General features: G+C 36.1%; 1 protein-coding gene and 1 pseudogene across 1 annotated transcript; one reads left to right on the top strand and one right to left on the bottom strand.

The window, feature by feature from the left end:
- Nucleotides 1-429: 429 nt before the first annotated feature.
- LOC111393314 (glutathionyl-hydroquinone reductase YqjG) lies at nucleotides 430-2,717 on the bottom strand. The gene is made up of 3 exons (XM_023018781.1): nucleotides 1,883-2,717; nucleotides 1,556-1,805; nucleotides 430-903 (listed from the first exon to the last, which is right to left on the bottom strand). The coding sequence occupies exons 1-3, from the start codon at nucleotides 2,647-2,649 to the stop codon at nucleotides 727-729; spliced, it is 1,194 nt and encodes a 397-aa protein (XP_022874549.1). The 5' UTR covers nucleotides 2,650-2,717; the 3' UTR covers nucleotides 430-726.
- A 5,008-nt stretch (nucleotides 2,718-7,725) lies between these two features.
- The window catches only part of LOC111392478, a 5,220-nt pseudogene continuing 2,167 nt past the window's right edge, over nucleotides 7,726-10,778 (top strand).

Below are 10,778 nucleotides of genomic sequence, written 5' to 3'. Positions count from 1 at the left end.
CTGTTGCATTGCAATTACCCTTCACTTAACACCACTCTTCCGTCCCCCCAATGTGATGGGGGAAACTTGAGCTTCCTTTTTCTTCTCTAACTATAGCAGTATAGCCTCTAAATAATAACAAAACATAGGGTGGCAAATGTGCTGAGTCGCTGTCTAGTGACTCTAGCTGAGCTCACTCGAGCCAGCTCGTTTTCTTTCTTGTTTTTTGGCTTGCTTTATTAATTCTTTTATTAAAACCCAAAAAAAAAATAAAAAATCTCGTCTTTTGTGCTCATTTTGCCATTGTTTGACAACAACTATTTCAAAACTCTTTTCTATATATTCGTTTTCAAAACTCCAAAATTCAGTCCTCAAGCTGAGCTCGGGTGTTTAAGAATCTAGCTGGTCCAGCTTGGCCAGGCCACTGCCACCCCTAACAAGGCTTACAAGTGTTGAAAATAGGGCGTGTGCAATTAGATTCATTACTTAAAATGACAGAACCCAACAATCTACAACTACCACAAATTTTAAGACCAAAGGCTAAATACAATGGCTCTTGTGCACTTGCACTTCGGAAGAAGCGGACTGTTATTGAGCCGTGTTATTTGGAACAAGAGCATCTCTCGACACTCAAAGTTGATATAAAGCGAATTTTATGTATAGAGATGATACCTTCCTAAAATACACATGAAAACCATTTAGAAAAACAACTATGTTGTACGTAATTTGCTACTATGAAATTTCAGTTCAACAATTGCTTCCAACCAACGACAAGGACTCCCTGTTGACAGGCTTCGATAGCACTTCATGTGTAGAGGTTGAAGGAATCACCGGCCGAATATTGCTTGGATTCAACGGGAAAAGAGTTTTGTAGTACCCATCCATAATGGCTTCAAAATTACAAGTTGTTGCAACTTTGGGAATCTGTTCAAGAATGTGAGCATCAGTCACATATAAAGGAACAAAAACGAGTCTCTTCACGAATCCCACAAAAATTGTAATGATTGCATAGTAATGTCTTCAAGAGTACTATTTCTCATGAAAAAAAGAACAATTAAACTACTCGTACAAAGTAGTTTGACAAAAATGGTAGACCAAGTGTGTGTTGACAAGATCATGGCCAATGAATTTTGTTGCTTTCAAAAACTATTTTTAAATTAAGTGATCTTAATTTTGCCAACAATTACTTTGTCAACCTGTAAGCATAGCATCACTCAAAAAAGAATAAGTAATCCATGTTTGATCACAAAGTCGAAGTATGACTTCTCCAAGTCCCAGTACTAAGTACAGACTCCCAAATCATATCTTTACAAATACTATTTGTTAACTTGTTATCTATCACCGGTTACAGACTCTACAAATTGCATAGTAATATCTTCACAAGTACTATTTGTTACCACGAAAAAGAAGAGCATTGCCTAGATGAGCTATCTATGTCTCGGTAAACATCCAAAACACGTTATCATAAACGAAATCAAAAACATCCCAAGGGGATTCAGATGAAAGTCTTTCTTCCCAACACAATCTTAACGGAAGTACATTGTAGGTAGTAAATATAAGCAACAAGAATGTGTACCTGATATATATCTTGCATATAACCATGAAGGTTTTGATATTCAATTAGCTTCTTCTTGGTGCACTTGAACAAAACATTATACACAAGATCAAATCTTATCAATGTTGTGAACAAACATACATCTGCAAGGGTAATTGTATCTCCACACAAGAACCTAGAACTCCCCAAATGATCATCTAACATTTCTAAAGTACTAAACAACTCATTTACTGCGCTATCATATGCTTCTTGACTCTGCGCAAATCCGCACCTACAAATCCAAATACATCATGAGTATTGATCAAAATTCACTACAAAATCGCGCAAAAGATTGTAAAAATCACCAACCTATAGACTCCATTATTAACACTAGGGTATATGATTTGGTTCCATTCGTCGATTTTCTTCTTCAATGAAGGCGGCGAGAGGTCCAATCCTGGATTTTGAGCTACATCATTCAATCTAGAATTGAACAACTCAATAATGTCATAACTCTCATTGCAAACAACCTCTTTTTTATTCACATTCCAAAGCATTGGAACGGAGGACCGGCCATTATAGCCACCCCGGCGTAAATTATAAACCTCTATCAAAGTTTTACATCCATTGGCCTTATCCAAGCTAGGAACTATGATATCATTATCGAGGACAGGAACAGTACTATCCCTAAATTCCCAATAACCATCCATTCCGGGGGCGGCAACTGAAACTGGGACGAATTCTTCGAGCCCTTTAAGGGCTCGGACGATAAGGGTCCGGTGGGCCCAGGGGCAAGGGAGACCGATATAGAGGTGAAGGTTTTGATTAGTAAGGTTTAGGCTAGTGGGGTTTTTGAATTGGGAAGCGGGGCGGGTGTATCGGCCAGTTGGGTCGGAGGGGGCGAGCTGGGACATCATGAGGTGCCAGGCGGCGGACCAGGTGGTGCGGACCGTGGAGATGAGGAGATGGGGTGGCAGGGACCGGCCCCAGAGGAGTTTAGTGAGGGTGGTTACGGGGTTTGAATTAGAAATAGACATTTTGACTGTGGGGAGATGGTGGCGAAGCTTAATCTTAGTTTTCGCGGGGGCGCGTGGGAAGGGGATGGGGGAGCCGAAGAGTGAGCTTGTGCTGGACATTTTGTTCGGAGTAATTGTATTTCGGCGGGTGGCAGTATGAAATTAAAATCACCACATATTAAGAGCATGTTTGCATGAGATTAAGAAAGAGAAGCCACCTCATAAGTGAATTAAGTGCTTAAAACAAGTTTATATATGTACGAAAATAAATAGTGGAACGCATGTTTTTTAACTTCTAACTTCAAAAATCAAGTTTAAAATTTATATATTCAAAAATCAGGTTATAATTGAACTTTTAATATTAACAATAGTGAGTACCGTCAGCGCCCGATCGTACTTATAATCACATCAGGTCTTCAAGGTGAACAACCTTTGGTCAATGGAATAATGTAGGTAAGGGAAGTCGACAAAATGGATCCGTAACTTCGAAAAAAGGATTGGCTCTGAGGACTGGGCACAACAGATCATTAATCTAGTAATTATGGATAAACTCATAACCTAGCTAATATTTTGTAGAAATATCTCTTCTACATTTTGCTAAATTAACGATCTTTTTCTTTATCTCTCTCCTCGGCGTCGTTTCCTTCGCTACTACTGGCTTCGCCACTTCTTTCTCCTTCTTTAGACCAAAGCCCAAGTTCAAAGTCACAGTCTCGGATTTACCACACAAGGATTAAGCCTTTGCTACCAAATTTTGAAGCATTTTCTAGCTGATTAAGTGAGGTATGCCACTTCTAGTTCTCTTGTGCTTTTTGCTATGTGTTGATTTTTTAATCTTGTTTTTGTTGTTTGCAGAAGTGGGACAAGTCAATTTCATTTTATGACTATGAAGGATTTTTCATCACGTGTTTGGAAAATGGGGCTTATGTTGCTAATTTTTCTTCAAATTCTAGAAGTAATAAAGTTGCCCAGAATGTAGTAACTTGTGTTTATCAATGTAGATTGCTTGGAAAATCTTGGTGAAGTGGTGGAGATGGTGGTAGTTGTAGTTTAGGTTGGGTTGGGTTGGAGTCGAGGTTGTATAAAAAGGGTTTGTGACCAATTATATAAATGTCTGTGAACAATAAATTTGGTTAATTTGTGAATGTGACTAATAAAATCGATGCTTTAGACCAATAAAAAATATTTGATCTTAAATAATAAATGAATGGTCTTTTTATGGTGGTGGTGATTGTGCTGGCAATGTTCACATGTTCATAGAGTGTATGTCAAATGCTGTCTCAGTATCTGACAATGGTGTAGGGTGGAGATAGGTCATAGGTCACATGTACCATGTTACAGGTAATTAGACATAGACCACAGATAAAAAGTGCACGGGCATAAATCAATTAGAATTGGTCACAAATTATGCTTGTAGGTCACAGGTTACCCTCCACATGTCACAGGTCATATTGCATAGGTCACGTATCAATATTAATTGATCACAGATCATATGTCACATATATTTGTGCAAAGATAACAAGTCACAAGTAACAATTCAGATGTCATAATCCATAGGTAACAAATTAATGTTCATAAGTCACAGATTCAAGAGAATTGGTCACATGTCATTGAATCAATATCACATGTAACTAATCAATGTTGAAAGTTCATAGATCCAAGAGAATTGATCACAAGCCACTGGATCAACATTACGGGTAACAGTTTACATGTAATTTAAATCACAACACCAAAATTTTACAAATCACATTGAATTTGATCTATCAACAACTGCCATTTCCATCAACAATCACCCAGAGAAAATCACCCACCCAAAGATCAAAAAAACCTCCCATAGAAAAGAAAATCACTTACAATCTCCGGCTGCTACACTGTTAGCACCGCTGTTCACCTTTTGCTCCTTCACTAAGTCTTCTTCCAGATCTACCACCATTCCATTGCCAATTCCATCGCGCAATTCACCACTACCTACTCCTCCACCTAATCCATACCCACCTTCCAGACCTCTACATCCACCTCTACCAGGTTCACAACTTCTAAGATCGCCTCATAGAAGTGTGCACCATTTACAGTTAGCGACACTGCGTCTCATCGTGCATAGCGAAGCTCATCGTTGAGCAGCACCGATGATGAGCACAACTGTTAAAGGGAAAAATCAGAGATAGAAGAGGATAGGGAGAGAGATAATGAGAGGTAGAGAATAATGGAGAGAGAAGGACTTGGAGTGGGTCGAGATATTATGATGGATATTTATTAGATATATAATATATTGTTTTATATATAATATTGATTATATATCACTTGAATTTTGAATTTTTTAAACATTTTCTCTTAAAATTGAATGGGATAGTTAATGCCTGAATTATGTATTCTTCCCATGAAAATGACTCTCCAAAGTCATTTTGAAATGGGCTGCTGGGCCATAAGTTACCAAACAAGCCCTTAATTGCAATGGCCCATGTCCAAACATCCTTAAACACATCATTCAAAAAAATAAAAATAAATAAACCCTCGTTCCTCCTTGTCGATCTGAGGAAACCCTAGAGAAGAGAGAAATTGGCAGAAATGTCGAAGCGAGATACAATCTTCTTTCAATTTTCAAATCTTATATCCAAGTAGATTTTTTTAATTACATTTCCGTTGAATTGTTTAATAACATTAATGCTTGAAACATTAATGCTTTAGCAATGCTTAAGAGGTGTTGGTGTTTTCTTTCCACGACCCATTTTGCTGGGGAGTTTCTACACACCTTCTTTGATGCAAGATACCAAGTTTGTTGTAAAATTTTGTGAGAAAGAATTCTGATCCATTGTCAGACCGTATGATTTTGATAGAGGTAGAAAATTGGTTTTCTACCATTCTACAAAAGGTTTTGAGTAAATATGGTACTTCTGATTTTGTTTTCATCATATATACCCATGTATATCTTGTAAAGTCATCCACTATCGTTAGAAAGTATTTAAAATCGGAATAGGGAATGGTGCTAAAGAGTTCCCAAATATCACAATGAATCAATTCAAACTTTTTATTGGATTTATGCCGTGATACAAAGAAATGAAGTTTTCTTTGTTTTGCTAGAGGACATATATATCACAAATGTTTGTACAATCAAGAGTAATGGAAGGTTCAATTTGCTTGAGAGAGAGTAATCTAGAGTTAGGAACATGGCCTAGCTTATAGTGCCAAATGTCAAACTGTTTGTGGGTGATGGCTGATGCTAATGGTGCAGAGGTAGAATGATTACTGGTCTGGTTCTTTGATGAAGCATGGATTAAGTGGTACAATCCTTTTTTTCTCAAAGGCAATCCCAATCGTCTTCCTCATTGATTGGTCCTATATAGTATAATGAGAAGTGGTAAAAGTAAGGCAAAGATTAGATTGATTGGTGAGTTTTCGATATAGATAATAGATTGAATGAAAAAGTGGGAACACATAGGACATTATGCAAAAATAGAGAATTAAAGAGGCACATAGTACCAATATGAGATGTTGGAACTTTAATGCCATTAGGGAGATATATGGAAGCACTGATAGGCTGAGGAGTGGAGTAAATATAAAGATGGGTAACAGATCTTATGATCTATTGCCCCCCGTATCAAGAATCCAAGAAAAATTAGATTGTAATGTAGATGAAGTTGAACTACAACAAACAGCATGTGATGTGAATTGTGTCTACCAGAGAAATGAGATGTAGAGGCAAGGTTGACAACTGGTTGAGTATTATTCTAGGTAGAAGAATCTGCTGGTGTTGAATTAGCAAGTACCATGAGCTTATGAAATTCCTCTAAAGGAGAACCTTTGTTGCTCATCATTATCATTTTGATTGGAAGCCTCTTGATATGTAAGTGTAGCATATGTAGAAGTTTTTCAGAACTATTTCTTTTCCCTTTCGTTCTCGTCCAATTAGAAGGGTATCCATGAAGTTGAAAGCACTTGTCCACCCTATGTCCAGTATAACTATAGTGGGTGCAACATAGATAAGGGGCCTTGAATCTATCCCTGAATGATTTTGGCTAGTAAGTCTGTTGATTGATGCGTTTAGCCATCAAGGCATGTGTCTCAATATATGAAGTCGAATTTGTCAGTTGTCGCTGACTTTCTTCTTGAAGCACTATAGAGAATATTTTGGCCATGCTAGGTAGTGGAACCGTAAGAAGTAATTGATTTCTGATAGATGCAAAGGAATCATTTAACCTAACTAGAAATTTTAGCACATAATCAGATTGCTGTTGAGTTTGCAAAAATTTGAACAACTCACAAGTACATGATGCCATTTTTTCACACGGACATGTTGGAAATGGCCTATAACTAATATATTCATCCCATAAATTCTTGAAAGAGCTGAAATATTTAGTGATAGATGAAGATCCCTGACTTATATAGCTTAGGGATTTTTCAAGGTGAAATATTCTTGGTCCATCACTTCTTAGATACCTGGCCTTGAGTTTATTCCAGAGGTCCATAGCTGATGTCACAAACAACAAGCTGTTTCTTATGTCTTTGGTGATTGAGTTCATCAACCAAAAGAGGACTATATTGTTCCCATGCAGCCATGCCGTGTGATTGATAAGTTGGTTAGTAGCCAGAGGAGAAATTGTGCCATCAATGAACTTTACCTTGTTCTTGACTGTCAAAGCTATAATGACTGATCGACTCCATGCGACATAGTTATCTCCATTGAAAATTTCTGATACCAGCAAAGCATCAGGATTGTCACTAGGATGGAATACGGAGTTGAGGAATCGTCTGAAGGATTAATGAAGGAATTACTTGAATTTGTAGGAGGATATATGGATGAACCCTCATAATTCATATTGGAAAATTGGCATAGAAAATTTCGGAGCAGAATTTTTGTAAAGAGGAATTAATTCTTGTAGAGCACAAGCAAATAATGTTGTGGAGACATTCAGCTAGATAAAACTAGCTCTGATATCATGTTGAATTTTGAATCAGAAAAATGGAAGCTAGAATAATATGAAATGATTATTTCATTAATGAGCTGAATTGATCAAAACTTTACATCAGACGTGAGCTGTATTTATACAAGAAATAACCATCAGATGAAATGGACTAACAGAATAACAAAATAACAGAAAATAACTAACTGGAACAACTAATTTTAACTACAATAACTAACTCTTCTTCTTTGCTGGTTTTTCTTCTAATTTTGCTTTTTCTCCTTTTCTTTTTAAATCCATGTTATCAATTTGTGATGCAATACTCCAACAAGGATCGGCGGGGAACAAGTACAGGATGTCACTAGGTTTGCCAGTGGCCCAGTGGCGACGAAGGTGAATTGTGCTGACAATACCGGAGCAAAGAATCTGTACATCATTTGGGTGAAGGGCATCAAGGGGCGGCTCAACTACCTTCCTTCTACTTGCATCGATGATATGGTGATGGCCACCGTTATGAAGGAGATGCCTGACCTACGTAAGAAAGTCATGCCAGCTGTCATCGTCAAACAGCGCATGCCATGGCGTCGAACGGACGGTGTCTTCATGTACTTCGAAGGTATTATATATATACACATTTCTTTGTTGTGGTTTTGGAGTTGACACGTTCTATTGTGATACTAGTATTTTATCTGTTCTTTCATTTGTAATACTGAAATATTTCAATGTCTCGCTTTTATTGTTTCCACTATTTTTTTGTAGATTTATACTTCAAATTATTACATAAACATATGGCAATGGTAAAGACATGTTGCTTTTACTCTGTGGTAACACAGAAACAAATGGCAAAATCAGCTTTTTTTTTCATTAATTTGCTTGTTTTACTTTAACATCGAGAAATTTGAAATCTTTTATTTGTATGGTAAGCACGATATATTCTACAGAGATTATGCTGCATGATTTTTTCTCATTCATTAGAGTATCCGTGATTATTTCTTTGTATTGAATGTGATAAGTGTATTTTATACACTTATTTAGGCTATTAAAATTGAGTATTTGTTGATAAATTTGATGAAATATAGCTTAATCCTATGTATATATTGTGTGTAGGTTATAATCAATGGAAGATACGAGAATAAAAAAAATAAGCGAGAAAAAATGACTCAATTACATCAAGGGAAAAGTTTGGGGACTAGGATGCAATAATCCAAAAGTTGAATTGGACCAGAAAAGATACTTTGAAGATTGATAGGAGTCAATTGAATACAAATTGGAGTAAAAAAGGAAAGGGATATGGTTTGAATATTACTATAAATCGACTTCAAATCATATAAGATATCTTCAAGATTTTTGATCAACTTGAGACCCATTTTTTGGATGGAGAACGTTTGAATTGGAAAATTTTTATTTCTAAAATAATGGTAGATCTTTTAACTAGCTTTCTAATGTACTTTGAATCACTTAAATCGGACACTAAAAGAGAAAGTTATGATCAAAATATTGAAGGCTATACAGAGACAAAATTACGTGCGCGTGAAGACAACTCTCCTTATTTGATTCAAACTCTTTTGGAAGACAATTTGGACATGAATTTGAACCTAATTTTCATCATCTTGGAAGCGAAAAAAAAGAGGAAAAGGAGAGCGGGATATACATTGAAGAAGAAGACTTCATCACTTGGATCCGAAATTGAAGGCATAAAGTGGAAGATTTCAGATTTTTTTCATACTTTAATGATTCGGGTGATGTCGTTCTTTTATTTTTCCTCTTTTTCCTACCTTAATATGCTAGGCTAAATATCTTTGTATTGGATGAATGACAAAACTGATTGACTCTTAGTTTTTAATTCAAGACCTTATGTTTTTATCATAATTCTTGTGTTGTGGTTTATTTAATATGCATATCTATATTATTTTAATGTTTGCGCACCATTAAGTTGCTTATTCATAGTGTTGGAAAATTCACGGTAGGTAGAACACTGTTATTGGAACGCATGGACAATGAATGTTAGGAATAATATTTGTGACTTGTGCGATCATGTGTAATAATCCTATACATCAATGCGTGTTTGCCATATGAATTCAGACTAGGAATAGGATTGTCTCGTGGTAATCATAGATTTATTATATCTTGGGAAAGAATAATAAATAAAAGTGGAATTATTGATCGTCACAATTACATGAGTTGAGATAATTGTCAAAAGTTGAGAATTAGAACTAAGAGTTGATCAGTAGTGTCAGAAATCCAATACATTCACTTATCTGAATTCTAAAACAAATTTTCATCAATTTTGCAATTTTTAGTTATAAAACTTAATTAGCTATTCAAACAAACATCAACTTTTAGTTAATTACACGAATTTAATTATATCGAATACACTGAAATTAGACTTTATTCCCTGTGGGACGATAACTCTTTCATCACAATTATTAGTTGTACAACGAACCCGTACGCTTGCGAAATTTTGACGAACAAGTTTTTGGCACCGTTGTTGGGAAATAATGGTGTTAATTTTAGTTATTAGATATTTTAAATTCGTTTATTTTTATTTGTATTTGTATTTCATTTTTAGTAGTTGTTTTTAGGCTACCATTACACCGCTTAATTATCTTGTATCTTGACACGTTTTAGGTGATTTTAGTTTATGTAAAATCATGAGGAGCTAGATCTCTTTCTAATAGATCATGAAATAGAAGGAAAATTTAGAAATCGTAGAAGAGTTTAACGTCAAGTAAGGAGAGTGACCGATAACCAAAATCAACCACAGCATCAGGTTCAGCTTCACGAGCAAATACCGCAGCCAAATCAACCGAGAGCTATCCAGAACGAAGCCCCTGTCTTAGTTGGAGATTACGTCAATCCAATTCCTACACTAATGCAACCAGCTGTAGTATATCCTCCCTTTGGACAACCTAATTTCCACCTTAGACCAGATGTCATCAATTTATTCCAAAATCATCAAGACATCAAGTTCTTTGGAAAAGCCACAGAGAATCCTCATGAACATATTTCGGTGTTTCTTATGCTATGTGAGGTAATCAGTCACGAAGGAATATCAACAGATGCATTTCGAATGAGATTATTCCCTCATACCTTGAAGGACACTGCAAGGGAATTGCTTCTTTGTCTACCACTTGGGAGCATTCAATCTTGGAACGATATGGTTAAAAAATTCACGATGAGATTTTTTCCACCTTCTCGAGTTCATCAAGTCAATGAAGTCCATACTTTCAAGTAGAAAGAGCTTGAAAGCTATCCAGAGGCATGGGAAAGATTCAAGAATTTTTTCAGGAAATGCCCCAGCCTTGATATCCCTAAAAAGGCTTAGCAATATCTATTCTACTATGGTCTAAA

This window comes from Olea europaea, chromosome 4 (genome assembly GCF_002742605.1).
Source record: "Olea europaea var. sylvestris chromosome 4, O_europaea_v1, whole genome shotgun sequence".
Classification (NCBI taxonomy): Eukaryota; Viridiplantae; Streptophyta; class Magnoliopsida; order Lamiales; family Oleaceae; genus Olea; species Olea europaea.
Note: the sequence above shows the minus strand (reverse complement) of the source record. Positions and strands in the feature narration are given on the sequence as shown.